The sequence below is a fragment of the Coffea arabica genome, chromosome 5e (assembly GCF_036785885.1).
Source record: "Coffea arabica cultivar ET-39 chromosome 5e, Coffea Arabica ET-39 HiFi, whole genome shotgun sequence".
Classification (NCBI taxonomy): domain Eukaryota; kingdom Viridiplantae; phylum Streptophyta; class Magnoliopsida; order Gentianales; family Rubiaceae; genus Coffea; species Coffea arabica.
In genome coordinates this window covers 54,320,406-54,344,574 of record NC_092318.1, presented here as the reverse complement: position 1 = coordinate 54,344,574, position 24,169 = coordinate 54,320,406, and the positions used below count along the sequence as shown (strand labels likewise).

The window sequence follows — 24,169 nt, the reverse complement described above, 5'->3', positions numbered from 1 at the left end:
ACCCTCAAACTATTCTGCTTGCCAAGTTCTGGTCTTAATCTAAATTTTATCTTGGAGTAGCTACCGAACAATTGATAAAAGTGTATACTTTCAATCATTTCGGTCGCTTCAGTACGAAGTGCAAGTCGGAACTAAAGAACATTTGCATCCACCCACTTAATGTAACTGTCATAACTAGAATCTAAAAGGGTTAAGAAGAAGAATCCAAAATGGTTAATGAAGTGAATTCTTCGTCGTAACCATTCTAATTCTATTTACATGGTTTTATTAAGTGTTTAGACAAAAATACCCTTTGGTTCTGACTGCACTTATGACTAAATTTGTTGGAAAGGTTGAAAGTACACACTTTTAATTGTTCAGGGGTTACTCTGAAACAAAGGGACCCAAACTTGGCAATAGAAATAGTTAAAGGACTTTGTATGCACTTTTATCCCTCGTTCTATTGGCATTGACGATTAAATTTGAAGGAAGTTCTTATTAAACATGACACTATATATAGTCAAAGGGTTCGTTTGCGACAATATATTGTTGATGGGTCAAAAGAGTACAATGAAAATAGTTTATAGGCCGGGCAAATAATTTATCCTGAAAAATGAAATAGCAATAAGAGTTTGACTTTTCCAAAGAGCTGATTATTGAGACACCAAATTACGATTATAGAAGTACAAAATAGAACAGAAAAAAAAAAAAAAAGTGACCATGAATGTGAGACCATTTAGTGTTGTTGATATAGCAAAATATGTTGGTACTACACCAATTCGTCACCCTATACATTTGTCTTGGGGATAAAATAGCAGTACAGCGGGGAAGGGATACACACCAATTCGTCACTGGGAACGACAGAAGTGAGGGCTTTTGACAATCAAATTACTAATTTCACTTCATGATCAATAGGTTAGTATGTCACTACCAATTAAGTTGAGATGAATTTTTTTTTTCTCGACATGTTGTAGGAAATTTTTCGAAAGGCTTGGTAATCTGTAGAAATGAAGCCCAATCACAGTGGAATGCGTTGTGGCCCAGGAATCAAATACATCAGCCCAACAGCCCAAAAAAACAAAGAACGGATCAAGCCGGATTTAGTTACTCATTTCTGGTTTCGCCGCAGCTGGTATGTCCGGCAGGGGACGGAGAAAACGGCAACGGCAAGAGCATGTTTTCGTGCAAGACAGCAAGTGAAACCCTAGAGTGGATTAACGCAGTCATAGAATTCATTGAGCCCTACAGATTCTTGATCGATGCCCACGTCGTTAATTTCTTCAAGGACGGCCTCTGGGAAGCAGTCCCCAAAGACTGGATGGATTGCCTTTCCAAGGATCCCATCCAAAATCTCCTCAGTATTCCCTCCGGTCTCGTTCACGTAACTCCCTCTATATCTTTATTTTTTCAGATTGAGCGAGCCTTTTCTTTTTTTCGTCTTTAAACTATTATTTAGCAGTTACGATGGAGTGAGTATATTGGTTGGCTGTGGACTTGTTGGCAGGATCACTGGCCGGCTTCCCTCAAGGAATTCGTGCTTACTTTAAAGTCTCTTTCTCTTCCTCGTGACCAAGCTAATTTGTTCCAGGTATCTTTATTATCTTGTGCTAATTGTTCCTTGCCTACTTACTACTACTATATTTTACCTTCACTAAATATGCATGCTACTTTTCTTGCTTTATTCATTCCGAAGCTAATATTTTTACTGCATTATATAGTTTTGGTGTTTCTTTAAGATTTTTTTTTTCAGCTGTGTTCAGGTTTTTGCATGTTTTAGCTGGTTTGCTTTTCATTTTCTCACATGTACTTTTATTGCACGTTACTTTTTTAGGGTACTTGTTGGAGTTAAATGTGACCTTTTGTTTTTGGTCAAAATAAATATGACTTCTTGGGATAGTAGATTTTGCTAGTGATGTACAAGGGAACATACTCCAACATGGAAATGGTTATCAAGAAAAGAGTTCTTCTAGATGCGAATGTACAATGCTAGCAGTGCTTCGTCATGGAGACTGAATTTAGGAACTTTTGTTACTCCTATTTGACAACCCTTGTAATTATTGTTTGGAGAAAACTATATGCTAAAGCATTATTTCTGTGTTTCTTGCAGGAATTTCCTGGTCTGGATATGACTTCATTGAATAATGTTCTAGCTCAAGGCATGAATCGTAAGAAAAAACATGAAGTAGGCAAATGCAGTTTTCAGTCTTTATCTCCAGTTTCTTTTTTTTTTTTCTATTTTAGTTGCATCCAGTTTTCTACCTATCAACTTCGTTCATCTTTAGGCATATCTAATGGTTATGTTTTATGGGGCTCTGTTCCTTCATTAACTCTTGTTTAGACTAATAGTGATGCTATAATTTTGACAAACTGTCTGGTCACTCTTCTGCTAAGAATGGTACTCTAGGAATTTGCTATACTTGAATTTTGCATAACATTTTCAGTATTATTGTGTATTTTGAAGAAGTACTGGAGCTTATTATTCATGATGAAGCTTCAAAACAAAGAATTTAATACTATTAGTTGAGGTTGAAATATTGTTTACTCAGTAGCTTGCAATTCAGAATGATTTTCTTTTAGGTAATTTTGTGTTACATATTTGATGCTGTTTAAAAACTTCAAATTTTACTCTTTATAGAAGTTGATTTAAAATTTCCATCTATATGCATATCTCATTTTCTCGTCTCTGTTTTTGCCAACTTTCTATGTGTTGCATCATTGTTTGGCTTGTAGAAGTTGGAGACTCATGGGTGATGTTATTTCTTGCGAGCAGATTGAAGCTGTTGCTGCAGTAGTTAGTTCAGTTGCAAGGAATATTGGATCCACTAGAGTAGTTGATGTTGGTGCTGGACAGGTGCCAATCCTTTTGTATTGTTATTGTTGTCCATGTCTGGAATATTGTCTAGCACGAGTAGAGAAGAAACATGCTTCGAAAAGTTAATATACTTTCCTGTTATTAATCTATTGGAGTCCGAAAGAATGAAAAATAAAAAATCTCTGGTAGCTGGATCTTTTTGTTCAAAACAACTAAGAACTAGATGCATATGTAATCATTGAAGTGAAAAGGCCAGTTTAGGATGTGTCATGACAGGTTATAGTTATGAAAATTAGTTCATTGCAATAAAAGGTGTGAACAAGTGTTTTTCTGAAGTCATACTCGATCTGGATTCTTTTGTTCAGCAGATGGAGGATTTTGTTTGATATTGTTTCTTGGAGCTATTTTTTAGATTCAAGATTATTAAAAAAGAAGTAATTGTCTGTAAACTACTTTTCTCACATATTAGTCATTCATTTGCTAGGGTTATCTGGCACAAGTACTTTCTTTCCAACACGGGCTTTCTGTGTATGCAATTGATGCCTGTTTGCATCACGGGAAAGTTACAGATGCAAGAGCTGAGCGAGTTAGAAAGTATTATGCTTCTAAGATGCGCAAATCAGGGTAGGTGGTCAAATTGTCTACATTTTCCATACCTGGTGTTGCATTTATGTATTATGTTGATAAGCTTTGGGTTTCCTCTTCATTTGCTTTCAGCCATATGTGAAGTTTTTCAGTGTCTTAAACAGCTCCATTTAACAAGTTCTTTTATAATGGATATACATCCTTATGCCAATATGAACCAGATACGATTCATGCGTCTTGGAGGTCACCAAGCATACAATTTTTTGTCCTGAGAATTTGTTTCCACCAAAAGTTGGTAATGAGCATCATCACTAAACACAACTTTGTCATTCTGTAGAAATGTTTCTGGAATAGGCTCTCAACTATCTAGCTAGTATGTGTTGATTTGTCTATGGATGTGGATGGTTAGGTCATGGTATGCCTGGTGCTCAACTTGGTTATATGTCATGCCTATTATGCTGACAGGCCTGCTGGGGAAAGGAGGTCTAGATAATAATAACATCTTAAAATCTGTCTGATGATTGAAAATAATTTGTCTGTACATTGCACTTCTCAAAGTTTCATTCTATTGCCAGATTGGAAAGCAGAGAGTTGAGCATCCCGAAGACAGTAACATGCCAGGTGCTGTCTGCTAATATGCTGAATAACTTGAGTAGCTCCTTTATTCAGGGGGAACATGCAAAGAAGCCAAATGTAGTAAGCGAGATTATGTCTGAACAACGTGAAGGACCTCATGAGAGTGAATTGCCTTCTACCTCTGATGTGTTTTGCAGCTCTTCGTTGATCCTTGCTGGACTTCATGCCTGTGGTGATCTTTCAGTGACAATGCTAAGGTGTGCCTCCTTTTTTTTTTTTCTTTCTTTTTCTGATATCAAAGATTTGAGGGAAAAAAGAATATGAAAGTGTTGACACTTAATTAGAGATGGAGCATTCTCCTTTCCTCTCTTGTTAGTCTTTTCCTGTAGGTTTTCATTGTGGGAAATCAGTCAGACTGAAGTTTGTTATGATCCTTGAGTATCTATATTATGTATGTTTTGCTTGACTTGATGTTTTTGTGTGATAAGGACATTCTTGGAGTCCGACCAAGTTAAATCTGTCATTAGCATTGGGTGTTGCTACAATTTATTGTCCGAGGATGATAGTGACAAAGCTTCTTCTGTCTGCGGGTTTCCAATGAGCAAAGGTGTTAAATTTACAGGCTTTGCACTGGGGAGAAGTGCGCGTGATCTTGCTTGTCAGGTTTGTGCTTATCATGTTTATAACTTCTGTGAAGTTGTTTTCTCCAATGTTCTGCATTATTCATACTTTTTAGTTTCAATTCCTTTATCAGAGTGCAGAAAGGTGGAAGTGTTTGGGAGAATTTGCTGGCCTTCATAATTTTGAGTTGCATGCTTTTCGTGCTGCTTTCCAGATGGTACTTTCTTTTAAAAAGTTTTCTTTTGTTTTTGCTTTTGCAGCAAGTGATCTAGTAATCCTCTAGTTTACTGTACCTAATATTGGTGGTGGCACTGTAAATCTCATATATTAGTTATTGAGTTCCATTGCTTATAGATATGTCATTTTGCAGGTTCTTTCACAATATTATCCAAAATTGTTGATGGAAAGTCCTTCCCTAGGGCGTCAAGGGAAAGCTTTACGCCGCCAACAGCACCAGAAGATCCTGGAGTCTAATTTGAGCTATGAAGAGCCTAAATTCTTCTCAGCTTCCTCATCTACAAACATCTCTAAGGAAGGAAGTCGGTTTGCCTTTGCTTGTACTGAAAGCAGAGATACTGAGAAAAAAGGTAAACTACGTTAGAGATACTCATTTTAAGCTTAACTCATTCTCCATTTTCCTTTTGAGAAATAGATCCTCTTACATGTGCATGCCTTCACCGCATACTATTGAAGCAGTCAGTGTGAGTATTCTAGTGCTTGTAGTGCCAAGCACTTGCTACATTAAGTAGAGTAGATTAATCATGGTATGCCTGAGCTGATTACAGTTTATCGTGGATGTAATTTTCACACCATAGAAGGTTTTGGGAGATTGAGCAAGAAATAGAAGGATGCTGGTTACATGCTTGTAGTTTCACTTGGTAATTGAATGATCTCCAGTTGCAGGTTCATGCTGTGATATTGATGGCCTTTCTTGTGAATCTTTTGGTGAGAGTTCCATGAATGAAGAGACTAGTTCTTTTGACAGATTCTCACTGTTTTTGGAATTTTGCCACTCTGGACTAAACCGTCTTGGCCTCCATTATTTGTCGGACATAGAACTTCACAAAGTGTGGGAGGAAACAGAACCATTTTCTGTAAGTTGCTCTTCTACCTTATCATATTTTCTTAATATCCTCTGATACGATAAAGATCTCAGAAACACAGTCACTGGAAAATTTTCTTTGTGTGAGATGACTAAGAACTTTAACTCCCAGGCAACTGTCACATTTTCTCCTGTACACATCACATATCTAAATCTGCTTAATAAAAGTTAAATGCAGTGGACATATATATATTTAAAAAAAATAGAAAAGGTAGAGGAAATTAGATATGTTTCCTATATACAGGCTAGGCATCACTGCTTGTAAATTCTCTGCTAGAGAAAGGATGTCTGGCACTTGGCTGTGTGCGAAAGATGCAACTTTTTGATTCCTGGTCAGTAGTTGAACAGCCATTTTTCTTTTTTTTTTTTTCCATCATGAATTCAAACTTTTTAAGCATGGAATTGGCTCATGTGGATCTTAGCCTCACCAAAAGACTGAGAAAGGCGTTGGCCATATGACTGATTTGCTACCATTAATTGAGGCATTGGTTATAATTTCTCTGATGGAGAAGTACCCGGGCTCGATCTTTGGCCAGAAACAACTAGAATAAACAGTATTCTCGGTGCATACTACATACACAAGCTGAACATTCGAGGCTGATTTTAAATGAAAATTTTGCCTAGAAATGAAAAATTTTTTGCCGTGAGGGATGAAGTTTGAAGATAAGAGGTTAAAGAAGGAGAAAGGGAAGTATCATCCTCATGGCATCAGGTTTAGAGCTTTAGTTTTGGACAGATAACTAGAAGTAATGCTTCCAAAACTTTACTGTGACTATAAATCTTGCACTTGCCTTCAGCAATGAGCATCATGTAAATGTTAGGAGAACTGTAGGGATCCTAAACCTAATAGGACCGATTCCTTCACCAAAACTACATTTAGCAGATATGGGAACCTATATTTGTCCAGTTAAACTTTGCAGTGAGGTTTTTTATGCCATTTGTTTCTGCCTGATGTGTAAGCTTATTCAAGTCTTGCAAACTGCGAATTTTATCCAGGTATTAATTGGACCTTACTGGTCTCTTCGTGCTGCTTTGGGACCCGTTCTGGAAACTATTATTCTGCTTGATAGATTGTTGTTCCTCCAGGAGCAAGGCAGTATCGTAGAAGCAGTCATGTTACCTATATTTGATCCTGTATTATCTCCAAGGAACGTCGCTATAATCGCAAAGAAAAGGACGACACCTGTGTAGATTGTAGGGAGTTAAACCACCAATTAGTTCCTTGAATCATCCTGGGCTAGTAGTGTTATATATACCTGTGGGGATAATGCACCATAAAGTTGTATATGTATCTTCTCGTGTAGGGCTGGAAATGAGGTTTTGCCCATAGGTGCCGCTTGAACATTTGGAAACCTAAATCGTGATTCTGAAATGTATGCTTTGCTTCTTAGGAGGTCGAATTGAAATCATTTGCTTTTGTGGAAGACAAGCTAAGCTGGTTTAAAGAGGAAAAGTAAACAGCAAAGATTTGCGTTTGTGTAGCCCGAGCGACCCCGGTTAAGTTAGTGTGTGGAATTGCCCGAGTCTCGTGTCATGCTATCAGAGCACTAAAGAAGTGGTTTTGGGGGTGACACTGACACTAGTATTAAATATCTTGTTGGCCGGCCTTTGATGACAGATTGAAGTTCATACAGGTGACATTCTTTGGTGAGATGCTTGCGGCTCCAGTCAACTGCTACCTCGACTTACCCTAATCTAAATAATTCGCATAAATTATATTTGCTTACATGTATTCAAACTTGACATTTGAGCACTCCTTTCCTCTCTTCTTCTTGCCTCTTTTATCTCTTGTATTTTCCCACTATATTCCGCGAGTATAGTTGTATTTTTCTATTATATTTCACAAGCAACTGTCACGAGCATGACTAAGGACCAAAAAAATTCAAACAAGTACCGTGATGCTTGGAACTTTACGTGAGATTTTGTTTGCTGCCTTCGCATATGGTTCATGCTGCTCTTTTTATTATTCTTTTTCCCCGTTAGGGTAGGTTCTTGAGGTGTTTGAATAGCCCCTAGTTTGCTGATCCTGACGCGGACTTTCCAAGAATTGAACCATACGAAGACTGTCTGGTTCCAGGAACCTATAATGTCTGCTCCAAGAATGCAAGTGACGTACATAAGAACTGAGCCCCATTTTAATAGCCTTGACTTCCTGATAATCGTTGAAACCGTAGTGCTTTCCTTTTCCGGATTAGGTCTCAATAGAGATGAAGTCGGCGGATAAAACGGTTGTTTGGAAGCAACTCTTGGAAAAGAGAGAAGGTTTCTGATGTCACCCTGATGCCATGGTGAAATAAAGGTTGGGAAGGAATAACAGCCGGGGACTTGGTCGCCGGATCTTGTTTCATGATTACTGACCCCTAATGCCTGAGGAACTATATATATATATATATATATATATATATATGAGCTTCTTTACGTCCTTAAATTATGAACTAGCAATTCCAAGTTCTACAACTGCTTAATGACTCGGCGCCGTACGTCGAAATCTAGTGCTCCACTCGCATTCATACCACGATGCGCTGCAGTCGTCGAGACGCAGTTGCTTATGTTCAATCCATCACCTAACAATTCTGATTCGTTCGTTCACAGGTTCTTCTTGTTCCAAACAATTTCTGAATGTTTGAGAAATGACTGACATTATTATTATCAACATTAATAGAAAAATAAATTTGACATGGTAAAAGAGCACGACGGTCATATGGTGGAGAGTACTAGTACTTTTTTTTATGTACTTCCGAGAATAGAAACTTCCTCGTTCAGGTCAATCTTGGTTAGACAGAAATGTCATCCAATGCCCCGATGCCCTCTTCGCTTCTTGTAATTGTACTTCCTCTTTTCAATTTCTTTTCTTCTTTCCTGAAAGTTTTCCGGTTCTCCTCGATCTCATCCTTAATGAAGATGAATTCGTGGGTTTGGGATGACATGCAATAGCAACAGATGTCAAGCAGTATTACGGTACACACGATGTTTATCGTTTTTGTAGGATAAATATTATCACTTGTTCAAAGTGGTGGCCCTGGGTGAAGATGACCGCTGAACCATCACTGCTAAAAATTCCAACATAAATTGCTGGATTCAAAGTACCCGGTACATGATACAAGAAAGAAAGGAAAAAAAAAAAAAAAAAGACGCATCACCTTCAGCTGATTATACATACACTCACTTAAATTGTCAAAACTAACCTTGATGTGTATGCGTAGCACCATACGTACTCACACGTCTTCAAAGTTACACTCGACATTTCATTGTCAGTAGTATTATTGCAATGGATGATAGCGGCCGCACTAGAAGAAAAATCTGAATTAGTGGCTCTCTCTCTCTCTCTCTCTATATATATATATATATACTGTAGTTTTGTTTGCGTGCAGTGCAACAAATCAAAATTAATCCGACAAAACTTAAAGGAAAACAGTTTCCTGCGTTTACGGAATGAGTCTTAACCACACAAGTGACCAGTTATTTAACTCGTTAGAATTAATAATGTAGTACTTACTGAGTATATCTCATGCTTTAAGTTTAAACTAAATAAATAAATAAAAAAAACTACTTGCAATTGGAAATCTGGAGGTTGGTGAATGTATGGTAACCTAATCATTACCTCAGACCTGAGCGGTTTCTTTCTCAGTACTTTTGTTTAAGACTATTTTGAGTGCCTTAGAAGTAACTGTTCCCGGTGTTGATATTTTGGATGATTTCTTCATTTTTGGAATTACTTATTCTGGAGATGTCAATAGCTGTAAGCTGTAGTATAGGCTTCTTGATTTGATAGTAGTTTTGGCGCGCGGGAAGTCAACCGAAGCAGCTGCACAAGCAACAGTGCCATCTCAACGGATATAAAAATTTCTTCCTTTTTTTTTTTTTTTTTTTCAAGTCGGGAGATTTTCTCACGCAGAGAGGGCATTTTCACAAATATATTTTTCTTCTTCTTTCCGAACAGACATTCAACCGGGCATGTTTTGATTGGAAAAGGAAAATAACAAGAAAAGTTTTGGCCCACGAAGGAACCCTAAAAAATCACACCTCCCACCATTTTGGCTGTAAAAGTCCTAGTATCCATAGTTGTTCATGAATTACTTGTACTTTACCACTTTAGTATGACAGGAACAAAGGGACTTACCTACAATCTATCTAGAGCTACCATCAAAATTTTGAGACAGATGATTTCTTAAGAAAATTAGAGCTGTCTCGTTGGAGCCCCGTTGGAGTGAGGGTGGGCAGTTATCCCCCTCAAATCTAATAAAACTATTTAACGCAAAAAAAAATATTTGCACCCTCTTAAAATTCTCTCCTTTAGTTGCACTGCCCCATTAGATTTAAGAAAATTCTTTTCTGTATATAGATTATCTTCTAAAGTTTTATATATTCCCTTTTCATTCTACATTGACCTCCTAAAAAAAATAAAAATTTTTATTAATTACTTCTAACAAAAATTTTGGACACATCTCAAAATCAAAATATGTAGTATATATATATTTTTATATAAATCTAAGAGCATGATTTATATTGAAATTGACAATTGCACCCCTTCAATATACGTCCTGGCTCTGCCACTCACCTCAATCCTCAATAATCAATATCGGGTCGTCATTCTTTGAATGAAGAAGTGGCGGTCAAGCCGATCACTCAAACTTTACACAAACAAAATCATGGGTGTCTTGTCCAAAAGCTGGGGTTTGTTTTGTAGTACCACATTTCCCGTTGCCGGTAAAATACGCAACTCAAAACGATCTAGTGGATTGACATCAGCCCATTTTTCCAGCTTTGCGATGTCTGAGTCAAACCGATAATTACTGACCCAATTGTTGGGCTGAATCCACCAAACAAACCCCATCCGCGGATCGTTTGTCCATTATCCACTATCTGTACACTGTTAAAATTTTGTTTACGAGGTGCTTGGGAGGTGGTTTTCAAGAGAAGAAATGAGTTTCAATTGTATATAGGGAAAATCGTGCAAAACGTCGTCATTCGCATTTCATTAAATGAACTTTTTTGTCCTTCAATTTTAAAGTGTTAAATTTATGTCCCTTGCAAATTCAAATTAGCAAAATTTGGTCCAAATCTAAGTTTTTGACCACCTTTTTTTTTGTCTAAAATTATCACATAACTTACATACAATCATTTTTCATCTAAAAAAGAGTTGGATTTCATTTTTTTAGTGGCAAAAATAAATATAGATTGGGTTAAATCTCACTTTTTTAGGAAAAAATGAATATAGTTCGGGTCAAATTCTACTTTTTGGAAGGCAAAAATGAATATGAATAGGGTCACTTGTTTAACTACAAATGAGATCTGACCTTTTTGTTCTAAAAAAATGATCATGTATGAGTCATGTGATTGATTCAGGGTAAAAAAAAAAAAAAATCTAGATTTAAACTAAATTTTATCGACTTGATTTTGTAAGGGACATAAAATTATCATTTTATAGGTGAAGGTGAGAAAATTCATTTGATAAAGTGTTATAGACCGTTTTAAATGATTTTTTTTCCTTATATCCATACGTAATGTTTATTTAAAGTCAATCAGAATCAATTAATGAGTGTCATATATTCCCTTCTATAGGTTTCATGATTAACTACTAAGGAGAACAGTTTCTCTTAATTATGACGGCTTCTTAATATATGAAGGGGATTCATTAAAGACAATCATATTGGTAATTAAACTCGTATAGTAACAACAAGTTTTAACAATAAAAGTACTCTATTTTTAATTATTTGATAGAATTTGAAGACGTATACCCAGTGGCAGGTTTTTACTTTACTTTTTTTTTTTTTTTTTTTTGGGGTTTTGTAGGTGTGAAATGCATGGTAGTTAAGTTACCGAAACTGATTAATCTTCTTTTCCAGAATGCATGCACGTCCGTCGTATCTATAGAAGTTGTGAAATGGTGCATTTGTCATCTGACCTCCGTCCGTGCGTTTGTCTTCAATCTCAGTAGTTTATACTTTATACCCTCCCTCCCCATGCCCATGGCCATGGTGGCCACCATCCTCAGCTTCATCTGCATTATTTTTATTTTTATTTTTTGTTTCAATTTTTTATTGGCCTCGTTTATCTTCTCTCCACGTGAAAAGTGAAACTGGGGGCTACCGTCTTCATAAGAATCCAAGAATCAGACATGCATGGTATATTGCACTTAATTAGCAGAGAAACTGAAGGGGCCGGGGACTGACTGACTCATGATTTGATACTAATAACTTGTATCTCTTCAAAGACGAATAATGAAATATGCAAGACGAGAAAGGTAGGAACAAATCAAGCTCCAACTGCCCACATTGGACAACAGATTCCCTCTGCACTCCTACAAATATTCAAATCATGCTCATCCGATTAAGACAACCACTGGCGTTGATTAATTATTCGAATGAGATAGTATATTGCATTTAGTCTTTGCACACAAGAACAATCAAATGGGCCTAATTGATTTCCATACAGGAGTAGGACTCCTGTTTATTTAACTGCATGCTGCAGATTAGTATGATGATGATATGGAGTACTGCTTCTAATGTTGCATAAACTTCCAAAATATATCCTCCAAAATGTCATCCTTCAAGATGGACGTATGGTCATACGTACAACAAACGGAGTAGTACGTGGGGCAATGTGTGTACATGGATGATAATGGATGGACAAAATAATAAGCACGCAGACTGCTTGTTTTATTGAAGTGCCAACTGCCAATTCTGTCCATCCCATGTTATTTTATATAGGGCTAGACACTTTTTTCTTTTTTTTTTTTGAAGAAATAGGGCCAGACACTTAAAAGCAGTACGTACGTTTAACCCGGTACAAATTAAAAATCTTTTCTGCCACTATAGTATATCCATTATGTACTTAATAGTTATGGTATTAAGAGCGGATGTGATTTTTGTCTACTAGTCAAAGATTGAAATCCAAAACCCTAAAAATCTTGGACTCAAAATTTTTTTTTTCTTTTAGTCGTAACGGCACATCTAACCTAACATAACCTACTCCTACTCCTAAGGGGGGAATCTACTCTATGGGATGGTCCAACTAAGTCGGAGAAACCTGACGGAGACTGAACTACCATCAGACCAGACGGGTGCACCACACACTCGTATGGATTTAGAACGAATCTCATATTGAGGCACATTGATGGGAGGTAAGGTTTGAACCCTTGACCTCTCACCCCACAATTAATGTGGTGCCAACTCCTCTAGAGGGTGTTGGTTTGGATAGGCCTATCAACGGGCCGGGTCCGGGCCGGAATTCATTATTCCGGACCCGGACCCGGCACACTATATCGGATCCGGATCCGACCCGTTTACCCGACGGGTCTTTTACTCTATGTTCCGGGTCTACTCGAAAAAAAACTAACAAAATTTATAATTCCTAACAAAAATGAGAAAAAAACATATATTTATAAACTAATTTCTAACTAATACAAAAAAAATCAAATAAGAAAAGAAATCAAATTAACCTTACTCAAATACATCACCCTAATCAAATTATGTTGATTAGGATCCGGGTCCAATTATATCGATTACTCAAATACATCATCCTAATCAAATTATATTAATAAATATTTATATTTTAAATTATTAATCCATTTATATCCAGATCCAGATCCAATACGGGTCGGAATACTATATTCCGTATCCGACCCATTTTTTTTTGTTTGACAAAACGGATCCGGATCCGGGTCCAGGTAACGGAATTAAATCCCTACCCATACCCGGATAAATTTGACGGATCCGGTCCGGGTCCGGGTCTAGACCCAGACCGTTGACAGCCCTAGGTTTGGACTCAAATCTTTACTGTAGGTGAATTTCTTCTATCTATATATATGTTGATTCTGCGATAAAATAGATAGGATAATTGAGAGTCCCTAAACTATGTCAATTATTAATTTTTGTTCCCTTATCTATTTTAAGTTTCGAATTAGTCCCTTGACAATAAAATGCGTTAAATTTTAATCCTTTTGCTTATCTCCACCGTTCGGAGCTGATCAATTTGTAGAGATATATCAAAAGATCAAAATTTAACAGTTTTTACTATTGAGGGCCTAATTTAAAATTTGAAATAGCTGAAAAGCCAAAAGTTGAGTATTAAAATTGTTTAAGAGGCTTCTAAGGTTGTTTAGCTAAATAGATATTGGATTGCGAGTGAAATCATCTCTTACAATAGAAATGTATGTGGCTCAGTTTGTACAAGATACCATATCAACTTTAACGTGGACAAGGAATTAACCAAACACACCCTGTGGAATTTGGATTAAAGTTTCAATACTCAATTTATCCAAATTTTAATTGACCTGAAATTAAAATAAAACCAAGGTTGCCTTTGCCTGAAGAGATGGAAACTGGAAAGCAGCAAGCAACCCTGGAATGCTCACTGCCCTGAGGAGGTACACCTCAGCAGGAAGGAGTTCTTAGGTCCAGCCACGTCATCAACCCACGTAGGAAGAGCATCCTCCTAGAAGTTCACGCACCTCGCTTACACGGGACGGAATAGCAGTTGACTCGTCCACTTGATCTTTTTTTTTTTTTTTCTCCCCTTTTAATTTGTGTATTAATAGCTGCTTAGGAAAGAAAGAAAAGAATGAAGTGGTGGGATTCTAGGCTTGGCTTATCCAAGTAGACATAGAATATTTTTGCAAAAAGTAACAAGACTATATATCCTGGTAATACTAATTAGGTCGCAGACTTGCCCACGAGCCACTGACAAAAGCCAGCCAGTGTGTTTATTTTATCTCTTAGATATCTGTATAAATATAGATGGTATCTTGCTAGAAATCCCGCATTCTTCTTCTACTAATATCTCACTATATTGGCACCGTCTTCTCTACTGAGAACCCCCTCTGTCTTTTTCTCTTTCTTCCATCTCCCTCTAAGGGGTTTTCAAAAAAAAAGAAAAAAGAAAAAAGACGATGATGATGAATCTAAGCATGGTGGAGGCAAAGTTGCCACCAGGGTTCAGGTTCCACCCAAGAGATGAAGAGCTGATATGTGATTACTTGATGAAAAGGGTAGCATGCTGTGATCAACCTCCGCTCATGATCGAGGTTGACCTCAACAAGTGTGAACCTTGGGATATTCCTGGTCAGTTCTATTCTTCACCCGCTGTCTCATTAATTACTCCTCATCATCTGATTCCTGTTTGATGATTCATGTTAAACAGTGTAAAGTAGGGTTTTGATTATTTCCATGATCAGCACTTTGAATTGTTATGGTCAGTTCTTTTTCTTGCCTCAGAAAGAGCCACTAATCTACTAGGACGACTATCATATGGTCTTTCCAACTTCTTTAGGATATGTTGAAGTTAGTGCTTTACGTTGGATTGTCCTCTTTGTGAAGATAATGAAAGCTACCTGGTTGGTCCAAGAAAAAACACGGAATAATACCAATAAATGTTCCGCACCTCGCGTGATAGCATAGCAGACCATCTTGTTTTGGGAGTTAAATATCCCGGCCAAATGACCTTGTTAAGAATAATGTCCGTCCAACAACATACTTGTAGTTGCACAAGGCAAATGAAGTTCCAGATACGACCATGTCTTTCCTGCTGCTTTTGCACCTTGTCATAACTTGTTATTCTTGTTTTGTTAGGCAGGCACATAGTAACATATCATTTTTTGGGATGCGTTTACAAATGGTACAAGCAACAGATCCCAACAGTAATAATTTTGCTGCCATGGTCTATAGTTTCTTCCACAAGAATAATAGGAAATTTAGTCAGACAACACATAACTGCATAAATTTGTATCAAATAAAAAGTACTAGTACAGTACGTGTTTCTGTGCTCTTCTCCACGTGCCCCAGCAAACTAATTGCGTCCAATGATATATGCCCATTTGCTTAGTCGCTTAGCGCTGCTTTCTCATTCAATCACCTTTTTGAGGAAATTGACAGTTATTTTGTATTGCATAATATGCGTTTATTCAACTCGACAAGCAGTACTGATACTTCCTAACCAATTCAAAAGATAGTGATGGTGACTGGAGATAAGAATTCAAAAGCCAAAGTCATGATATCTTCTACAATTTTCTACCTCCAGGGGTTTTCACTAACATGAAACACCAACCATACGCGTGTGCAGTGCCCACCAAAAATTAGCCACTTAATTATTCAGGTAGAGGAATAAGATTTCATGACCCTGAGATTGTGATGTTGGAGTAATTCTTTCCCCTACGTAGTACTGGGGTGATTTTAAAGAGGCTTGTCTTCCTCGAAGGCACACACCACTATTATCTTTAAGAATATTACTGTTTATCCATTTATTGTAACCATCTCTAAGATAGTTGACACTACATATCTTATGTGATGAAAAGTCAACGATTTAAATCTTACTTTCCATCAAAGTTGTTACTTAATGTAATTTCTCTTATATTCATATGGGTGCATAATGCACCCGTATAGCGGATCCGATAGTAATTCAGTTTCGGTCGGTTCTTCGTGACCCAACAAGGTTATCTCTCCGGAATAGGTTAGACTAAGAGTGGGAATAGGTTTATATGATGACAATCGATAAAAAAAAAGAAGAAGAAGTATTCCTAGTTATTTTTTCTAGCTACCCTCTTGTGCCAATAAAGGCTGCTGGTAGTACCTAGAGAGAGAGGAAGGACGAACACAAGAAGTGGGAATTGAAGTACAAATATTCGAGGACTAACATTTTTAAGAAGGTTAAACACACACACACACACACACACGTACACAAAACCTAAATACTTAGTTACAGATAAGAGGAAATCAAAGCCCTGTACTAACTAATCCCAGATATATCGCACAGTACTTACCGTATCTGGTCACGCCTGGCTATCTCATGCCGATAGGAACATCGGTGGATATGGGTAGAAAAATTTGATCATTTGAGCTAGCTAGCTATATGGCACTTCAAGCAAATTGCCATGTTTCTGTCGATAAAAAAGATATAGATAATCCCGCATTAATCATTCCACTTGCACATATGGCCTATGGAGGGATGCGTGGGGTGCGTTTTGGAGATTTTGACACTTTGGCTTCCACCCGTAATCACTGGAGTGGGCGAAGTTGAGAGATCATTTTCAGGGTTCATGTGGGTTTCTCAGCTCTCCGCCAAAAACAGTTAGTCGTCGTGATGCCATAGCTCCTTTTTCCGCCACTTACTGACGCGTCTTTTAGCAAGTGGTATTTTTCGTCCCCGTTACATCGTTGCCCCTGCTATGATGTCAGTGAATTTCTCTTTTTACCTGTCTTGATTCTCGCTTTTATATTTGATTCATGTCCACATTTTTTTTTTTTGCTTAGATGATTAATTTGCTTATATCTTTAATGGATGCATGGATTGGATTTGGAGCAGAAAATGCGTGTGTAGGGGGGAAGGAGTATTATTTCTACAGCCAGCGTGACCGGAAATATGCAACTGGATTGAGAACAAATAGAGCTACGTTATCGGGATATTGGAAGGCCACCGGAAAAGACAGGCCGGTGCTGCGCAAGGGTACCCTGGTGGGGATGAGGAAAACCTTGGTGTTCTATCAAGGGAGAGCACCAAAGGGAAGGAAAACTGATTGGGTGATGCATGAGTTCCGCCTGGAAGGTCCCTTTGGCCCTCCTAAACTCTCCTCTCCCAAGGTACTCTTCTTCCCCTTTCCTTAAATTTTTTTTACTGGAAAAAGGAAAAAAAAAAAGAGGTGAGAATTAGAAGTCCTTACTTTGACAATTTACCATACTGAGGTTAGTTAGTAATTTAGAATAATATTTTTTGTTGGGTTATCCGAGTTGTCAAAATTCTGGACCTAGGGCTTTGCCGGCTGTTAAATTTGTTGGTTTCGTGTGAGGTCGTCACTTCTTAGTAGCAGCGGGCCTACTGGCTTGCCCTTGTGGGGTTGACATCCCACATCGGTTCTTGGGAGGGGTTTGGGGTTGGATTTATAAGTCCCTGGGAGGACCTCAAAAGTTGCCGACTTTTGAGGTTTCTTCTGGGATTAGATTTATATATCGAACTTTCGTTAAAAAAAAAAAAAAAGGTCAATAGCCACCCTCTGATTTTATTACTAGTATATCTCGTCTTTTCTATGAAGTTGCTGACATCTGACTCGGAATCTTTTTTGCGCTAAAAAACAGTTCTGCAAATAGTTTTTGAGAATTTCTTATTGGCACAGCATCAAAATTTTGTCTCATCAGTTCTGACAAAGTCAAAGATCGATGCTAGACTTGCAAGTACATAATCCTTAGGAGTGCCCGTGTTTGTCTATTATTATTCTCTTACAATAATGCTCAAGATGCAAAACATTTTATAGTACGTACCCTGAAATTCCATTATGCTTCCCTAATCCTTATGCGCCGGAAAACTTTGGCTCTTTGCTTGCTCGAAGATTTCCCAACCCAAATAACCCATGATTAAGAAAGGGAAGAACGTACGCATTATGTATCCAAAAACGAATGGTAATTAAGTTCAACAAACTTGATAAAAGAATTTTTGTTTTGAACAAAGTGAAGATAATTTTGAAACATAAATGGGAATTTTTACGAGTCCATTAGACGGTGTTAAACTAAGTTGACGTAATTAAGCTTCATGATATGAATACAAAATCCTAAAGACGAGGAGGAATTGCTCAGGAGTCAAGGTGCTGAAATTTGCTTCAATTTGTTCATTTTCCTAAATTCCAGCTACCATATTTGTCCCTTTTTCTTCACGTCTCTCTTATTCTCTTTTGCATGCGTCTTTCTTTTCAATTAGTATAACATAATATTATAAATAGAGCTAAAATATACTCTATTTTTGCGTTCGTTTTGCATGAAAGCAGGAGGATTGGGTGTTATGTAGGGTTTTCTTCAAGAATAGAGACAATAATATTATTGCTGCCAAACAAGATATGGACATGAACAGCTACGATGGTGAGACTAGCCCTTCACCTTTGCCCCCATTAATGGATCCCTACTTCAAATTCGGCCAAACTCAGACCAATACCAACGAGCACGAGCAAGTGCCCTGCTTCTCCATTTTCTCATCCGACCAAGCCAACAACAACAGCCAGCCCTTCTCATACCTCACCCATATGGACCTTCCCAACTTTTCCACCAAGAATATGCCCACTTTTAATTTTGGAGGTATACCAGATTTTGGAGCATATTTCAGCTCCTCTTGCTGTGAACAAAAGGTCATAAAGGCTGTCTTGAACCAACTTACGAAGCTGGAAAATGCCTCCCCAAACGTCAAAGGCTCTCCAAGCTTTGGGGAAGCAAGTACCTCCGACAGTTTTTTATCTGAAGTGGCGCTTTCTACCATGTGGAATAACCAATACTGATTCACTCCAACGCTGCGGAGCTGGGCCGGGTCGTTCCGGGCCGGTGGGATTATTTTTTTACAAATTAAAATTAATTCCATTGCTCTAGGTTATGTACATACACACACATATATATATACTACCTGGTTTTTCTTCAAGTATTAATATCTGATATGTGTGGGACAATCGAAACAAAAAAAAAGAAGAAGATTGAAATGAAACAAAATCTGCAGATATTTTATCTTTGATCATCAATCAGACTATTTCATTAAATATAGAAACACCAACAAGAATTTTTTTCACGTCACCTGCAAATTTCATTATTGGTATATATATATATATACGTGTGTGTGTGTGTATATATTATGTGTATGTAATTTTTAATAAAAAAAAGTAATTATGTGTATATATATAATGTAGCACTAATTATCTATAGAATAGTTGATTATAAAAAACAATTGATTATGTATTTTGGAATAAGCAGACGCATAGGGTGTGCCAAAAGCACTAACATGTATAAATCTTGTCACCAAGTCTAAACTCACGATCAGTTTTCCAGAACTCTGATTCCTCTTGAGTTCTTATGATTTCGGAAACCTATTTGCTATCATTTCTTGGCAGTTGCGCCGGAAAAGATAACTACAAATTAATGCCAAAGCAGGTTGGATAAGAACTGAGACCTTCACCGGTCAACTTGCATGCACTCAGCTTGATATTGATAGCTTTGAAGAAGGCCTTTACGTGCGTTGCTCAACCCCGTTGACAGAGAGCAGCGATCGAGCACAAGCACACAACGAGTTTGAATTGGCAAGGTTTTGATAAATAATGGTCAATTAAAAGAAATAAGGCTGCATACAAAAATTTCGAATTAACAGAAATATATGCACTATACGTCTTGGGTGGCCGAAGCAGGCACGTAGGAGAAGCAAAGGATCCATTTTAGTTAGCGTTTGGGGATGAGAAGTCAACCGTACCCGAAAAACTCTCCCGGTACTATATCTTATTGCTCCATGATTCGATTCCCTAAAAGAAAATGCCAAAACATCAAAGCAGACAAAAAAAAAAGAAAGGAAGAAGAGGGAGAAAAACGTAAACAACTCCTGCATATAAAAAAAGTACAACTACTAAATGATGGATCACCAACCCCGCATATTTTTCTACGTTTTGATGGATGGCTTCAACTAAAATCTCTATGCTGCCAAACATAACATATACTACAATGCTAGATGAACACTAGGGTCAAAAGATCACAGAAATGTTTAGGACTGTCAACGTTAATTAGTAGTGGTATTGATTGATGTTTTCTTGATCGCCGGGGGAATAAAAGTCTAGCTAAGAGCCCTTTCAAAGAGGTCGGCTTGTTTCATTTTCACATGGATAAACCCAAGAATATGAATCCTTAATATGACCAGACGATCAAGGTAATTACCCCCATAATGTGGTCTGTGGTCTGTGGTGTCTTGGATCTCTTTTGTTTACGAATTCCACACGGGTGTCAGCCACTGAACATTAATTGATGTTTACTTTGAAATCGATAGTTGGAAGCTCAACTAAACGATGGGGACGGCTTGGTAAGTCTCAAGTCATCAGAAGAAGAAAATAATATAGTACTGTGTTTAAAATTAGTTAATGGAATTGATGGTGCATCAGCATTGCATATAATTATATTGTGACAAAGATATAAGTGATAGAATTAGGTTAAGGTTTGGAGCTAAAAGTCTACTTAGAACCTCAGTTTCCCATTTCATAAATACAACAGCCCCCGAGCGCAAGGGATTTGTGAAAGCAACTTATTACCAAACTCGCAGAATTATCGGATTGGATGCAAAGAAAGTGTTGTCCATTTTTCCTTTTCTTTAAAAAAAAAAAATTTATTTGGGCCCCCAGTTATCCTCCTAAGCAACAGGAAGATTGTTTCCACTTGATTGATTATTAGTGGATTTTCAACTAAACTCATGGCGAAGCCTCGACAAGTAATGTTCCTCAGTTTTCAACATCTTACGTTCTTGTGACCGAAAACCTTTCTTTTGCTAGCAAGTTATCCGCCCCCTTCCTCCCCCCTCCCCAACCAAAAAAAAAAAAACACACACAGTCGTTGGTATTTTGAAGGATTAAGAATGCGAGTGGCATTCAACCCGAGATTATGATGACTAATCTATGTTTAATTCAACAAGAAGAGGCGGGTGTGGGTACTCAGGTGACATCTGCATATTCAAATGTCAAGTTGAAATGCATCAGCAAGACAAGAAGGCAGGTTTTTTAGTTCATTTGGTTAAAGTCAAGGGCGTTCTGAAATGAAAGAAATAGTACTAAGAAACTACTTGTTCATGCATGAACTAAAAAGAAAGAAGCTTTTTTTTAAGTTGTTCTGCGATTTCAACATATATTTGGAACTAAACTTCTTGAACGTTTAGCTCAAGTAAATGACTTCAGTCCCACCAAAAAAAAAAAAAAGCGTGTTGATCGAGTTCTAATTATTTCTTGCTAAGCTGATCTTTTCCTAAGAATTGCGCATGTCATTTAATTTGTTCGACATCGAAATTTCCTGGTGATTGCGCTAATCATTAAAATTGTTGGGCTACTTAAGTTGTCCACAGGACCTGAGCTGACAGAATAATTTCGTCAGGGCTCGCAACATCTGGCCTCACCTGGGCCACGGGCCCAAGATTCTACGAAAGCACAGAACGTATACGATTCCCAATTTACGCGCCCTTGCGAATAAAGCCCATTAGCATCAGAGTTAAAGGAAAGTAGTAGCAGTTCGAGAGTCAAAGGGGGTATACCACGCATGGGCATTGCATTGCAGACCTCGGGAAAAAAGTCAGACACAGAACCATAAAGCAGTATAAAAAGACCCTGTGCATTCAAGAAACTAGGGGACAAATCTGAGGCCCTGTGCATTCAGATCATCAATTTCAGAAACAAGCCTACAAAAGCAATCTGCTCCAAATTTCTGAATTACATTAATTGTTTGTCCCACAAAGTATCCACCATGACAATGTAGCAGTGAGCGATGAACGTCAGATGTAGCTTACTTAATGTGATCCCCCGCTTTCTGTTAGCACTTTCTCTGCCAGATGCCATTGAGCAAAAAAGAAATTGAAACGTTGAGCAAGCTTTAACAGTTGATGCAAACAAAAGCTTCCAGTTAACAAGTGCAAAATGTAACAATTGGTACGTGTTTGAGAGAGCACAAGGTATTATGGAATTAAACTCTGTGAAAACAAACAGATGATTACCATGTACGAAAAGATAAGCAGAGTAAACTAGTCAACCTTTTCCCACCCTATAAGAGAGGTTAAGAAAAGCTTACCATCACATAAAGTTATTAAAAAAAAAAAAAAGCGTTCAGAAAAAGGCCCTTTTGGTGCAAGGATTCCTATTAGTGACACCTTTTGCTAAAGAATTTGAATGCCCACTATAGACCGCACCAACATATGAAACCGAGAACTGTCCCCCATACACTCCTCAAAGGGAAAAAAAAATTTTGAAGAAGGAATTATTCAGCATCCATCACAACCAGGTCAATATGAAGAACAAGAATCTGTCACAAAGGTGGTAGATAAATGCCTTTGGAGCCAGTGTGATCTTTCCTTGTTTGATGGAAGGAGAATGTAAATAGGAGAAAAGGTGAATGCATAGGAAAAAACGAAGAGAGAGCTTATCTCCTTATGCTTCAATTCTAAACTCTCCAACTTGGACGAGTGGGGGATAATTGACCTCCAATAACAAAACATCTCATGCAAAATAAGGCCTCTGTGTGGCAGTAAGATAAAATTGTGAGGGTTCCAATGTCCTTCTCCTCTCCATTCCCATCAATCACCTCTTCGTGCAACATGTTTTCCTAAGTAGAACAATTACGTCAGAAGCAGTGCTCAACCAATCTGAAGGAAATCTATCATATCGTTTCTACTTGTTTCTTTTAAGTCCAAATCTGCAAGTTTAATATTATCCAAACCTCACAGCCGACTTGCAACCAAAGTTATCCAATGCCACTCGAAGGAACCATTAACTAATGAACCAGACAAAAGAGACAATATAATGCAGAGAGTTCTGTGATCCATGGGTGCCAAAACAACTTGTAACATCCCATTGTTGAGAATCTCACCTATTCAATATTTGCACAATGGGCTGTAATGAACATCACAGAATCTATAAAAGCAAAAAAACATCATGTAAATCTGATAGGAGTGCTTAAAAGCTTGAAATGTCTAAAAGCACGAAGCTACAACAGTAAAATATGTTCCTCTGGTAAACGAATGAATCATGGCATTTCCAGATTGATGCATCTTAGCAAACAAATTAACATATAAAAGTGAGGTCCAGCAAGGAAGAACACTACCTTGGAGCGAGGCAGCTGACAAGGTTCGATCTATATTATCAATGCGGCGCTGTATGGACTTTAAAACTGAATTTAGAGATGTAAACCTTTTCCTAACACCAGAAATTCTGGCAGCATGCTGCATAACGAAAGGCAATGGTGCATCATCTAACAATTGATCAAGCTCTGAAAGTTCCCATTATATATAGTCAGTAAAATCAACTACTAAATTCCTATAACAATTTTAAGGAAAAAAAAAACCCACCAAAATACACGAAAAAGGGATAGAGTTCACAAACATGTACATAAAAACAAAAGCTAAATAGCCCAGATGCCGGTAACACTCCTCCAAGAAGTAGCATGAGCAATTTATTGCAATATGCCATAGTGAAACGAAAAAAATAAATAAATAAAAGGCAAAAGAGGTGCAAGCTGGGCAAAAAGATAATTAAGCTAAAACTAAGGGCAGAGGTGGGGTTGTTTTGGGGGAGAGAGATTTTGGAGAAATGGGGAAGGCGAGTAGAAAGAAAAAAAGAGTGAACCTGCAGTAAGACGATGGAGGGCGAAGGAGAGTTGATCTTGGCTGCGAAGAGTGTGTTCAGCTCTGTTATCGAAATCTTGAATTATCGTAGAGATCAAAGTAGAGAGACACCTTCCCAGTGAAGATTCTTCCGAACTTGTCCCTTCATTCCCATCATTCTTATTGGGTGAGGCCTCCTCCTCCGCCGACATGGACTCTACCAGGTGTCCTTCCGGCGTTTCTTCCGCCATTGTCTTCAGAGTTTTCTTGCAATTCCCAAAATTTACTTCCTAGTTTCTCTATTTCTTTTTCTATTACCATACGTGAACCTTTTACTCCCTCGTACCCCTTCGCTTTAATTGCATGAAAACCCTTATGGTTTCCTCCTTTTATGACTTTGCCCCATATATTCAGTGGAATCTCTC

General features: G+C 37.7%; 3 protein-coding genes across 8 annotated transcripts; 2 read left to right on the top strand and 1 right to left on the bottom strand.

The window, feature by feature from the left end:
- Positions 1-795: 795 nt before the first annotated feature.
- On the top strand, positions 796-7,593 carry LOC113688573 (uncharacterized). Of its 3 annotated transcripts, XM_027206434.2 has the most exons (12): positions 796-845; positions 954-1,360; positions 1,484-1,567; positions 2,087-2,161; positions 2,750-2,830; positions 3,276-3,415; positions 3,952-4,209; positions 4,441-4,615; positions 4,707-4,790; positions 4,944-5,160; positions 5,471-5,667; positions 6,672-7,593. In XM_027206434.2, the coding sequence occupies exons 2-12, from the start codon at positions 1,154-1,156 to the stop codon at positions 6,864-6,866; spliced, it is 1,713 nt and encodes a 570-aa protein (XP_027062235.2). In that variant the 5' UTR covers positions 796-845; positions 954-1,153; the 3' UTR covers positions 6,867-7,593. The 3 variants fall into 3 exon arrangements, with proteins under 3 accessions (XP_027062235.2, XP_071905524.1, XP_027062238.2); XM_072049423.1 differs by lacking the exon at positions 796-845 and having other exon boundaries at positions 1,083-1,349; positions 1,439-1,567; XM_027206437.2 differs by lacking the exon at positions 796-845 and having other exon boundaries at positions 1,084-1,349.
- A 6,672-nt stretch (positions 7,594-14,265) lies between these two features.
- LOC113687905 (NAC domain-containing protein 21/22-like) lies at positions 14,266-19,061 on the top strand. 2 transcript variants are annotated; one of them, XM_027205434.2, is made up of 3 exons: positions 14,266-14,737; positions 16,974-17,248; positions 18,421-19,061. In XM_027205434.2, exons 1-3 carry the CDS (start codon positions 14,566-14,568, stop codon positions 18,922-18,924), a joined length of 951 nt encoding a protein of 316 aa, XP_027061235.2. In that variant the 5' UTR covers positions 14,266-14,565; the 3' UTR covers positions 18,925-19,061. The 2 variants fall into 2 exon arrangements, with proteins under 2 accessions (XP_027061235.2, XP_027061236.2); XM_027205435.2 differs by having other exon boundaries at positions 14,271-14,737; positions 18,424-19,061.
- A 2,686-nt stretch (positions 19,062-21,747) lies between these two features.
- LOC113743531 (uncharacterized) lies at positions 21,748-23,995 on the bottom strand. 3 transcript variants are annotated; one of them, XR_011814633.1, is made up of 4 exons: positions 23,767-23,995; positions 23,246-23,410; positions 22,143-22,747; positions 21,748-21,973 (listed from the first exon to the last, which is right to left on the bottom strand). XR_011814633.1 is itself a non-coding variant. In XM_027271577.2 (4 exons), exons 1-3 carry the CDS (start codon positions 23,993-23,995, stop codon positions 23,012-23,014), a joined length of 438 nt encoding a protein of 145 aa, XP_027127378.1. In that variant the 3' UTR covers positions 21,748-21,973. The 3 variants fall into 3 exon arrangements, 2 of the variants coding, with proteins under 2 accessions (XP_027127378.1, XP_027127379.2); XM_027271577.2 differs by lacking the exon at positions 22,143-22,747 and adding an exon at positions 23,012-23,055; XM_027271578.2 differs by lacking the exon at positions 22,143-22,747.
- Positions 23,996-24,169: the final 174 nt, after the last annotated feature.

Coding starts and splice junctions, on each gene's coding strand:
- LOC113688573 (XM_027206434.2), top strand. CDS start 1,154: ATGTTTTCGTGCAAGACAGCAAGTGAAACCCTAGAGTGGATTAACGCA. Junction 1,361..1,483: donor TTCCCTCCGGTCTCGTTCAC/GTAACTCCCTCT, acceptor ACTTGTTGGCAG/GATCACTGGCCGGCTTCCCT. Junction 3,416..3,951: donor TCTAAGATGCGCAAATCAGG/GTAGGTGGTCAA, acceptor TTCTATTGCCAG/ATTGGAAAGCAGAGAGTTGA.
- LOC113687905 (XM_027205434.2), top strand. CDS start 14,566: ATGATGATGAATCTAAGCATGGTGGAGGCAAAGTTGCCACCAGGGTTC. Junction 14,738..16,973: donor TGAACCTTGGGATATTCCTG/GTCAGTTCTATT, acceptor GATTTGGAGCAG/AAAATGCGTGTGTAGGGGGG. Junction 17,249..18,420: donor CTAAACTCTCCTCTCCCAAG/GTACTCTTCTTC, acceptor TTTGCATGAAAG/CAGGAGGATTGGGTGTTATG.
- LOC113743531 (XM_027271577.2), bottom strand. CDS start 23,995: ATGGCGGAAGAAACGCCGGAAGGACACCTGGTAGAGTCCATGTCGGCG. Junction 23,411..23,766: donor CCTCCATCGTCTTACTGCAG/GTTCACTCTTTT, acceptor GGGAACTTTCAG/AGCTTGATCAATTGTTAGAT. Junction 23,056..23,245: donor GTCAGCTGCCTCGCTCCAAG/GTAGTGTTCTTC, acceptor TTGCTTTTATAG/ATTCTGTGATGTTCATTACA.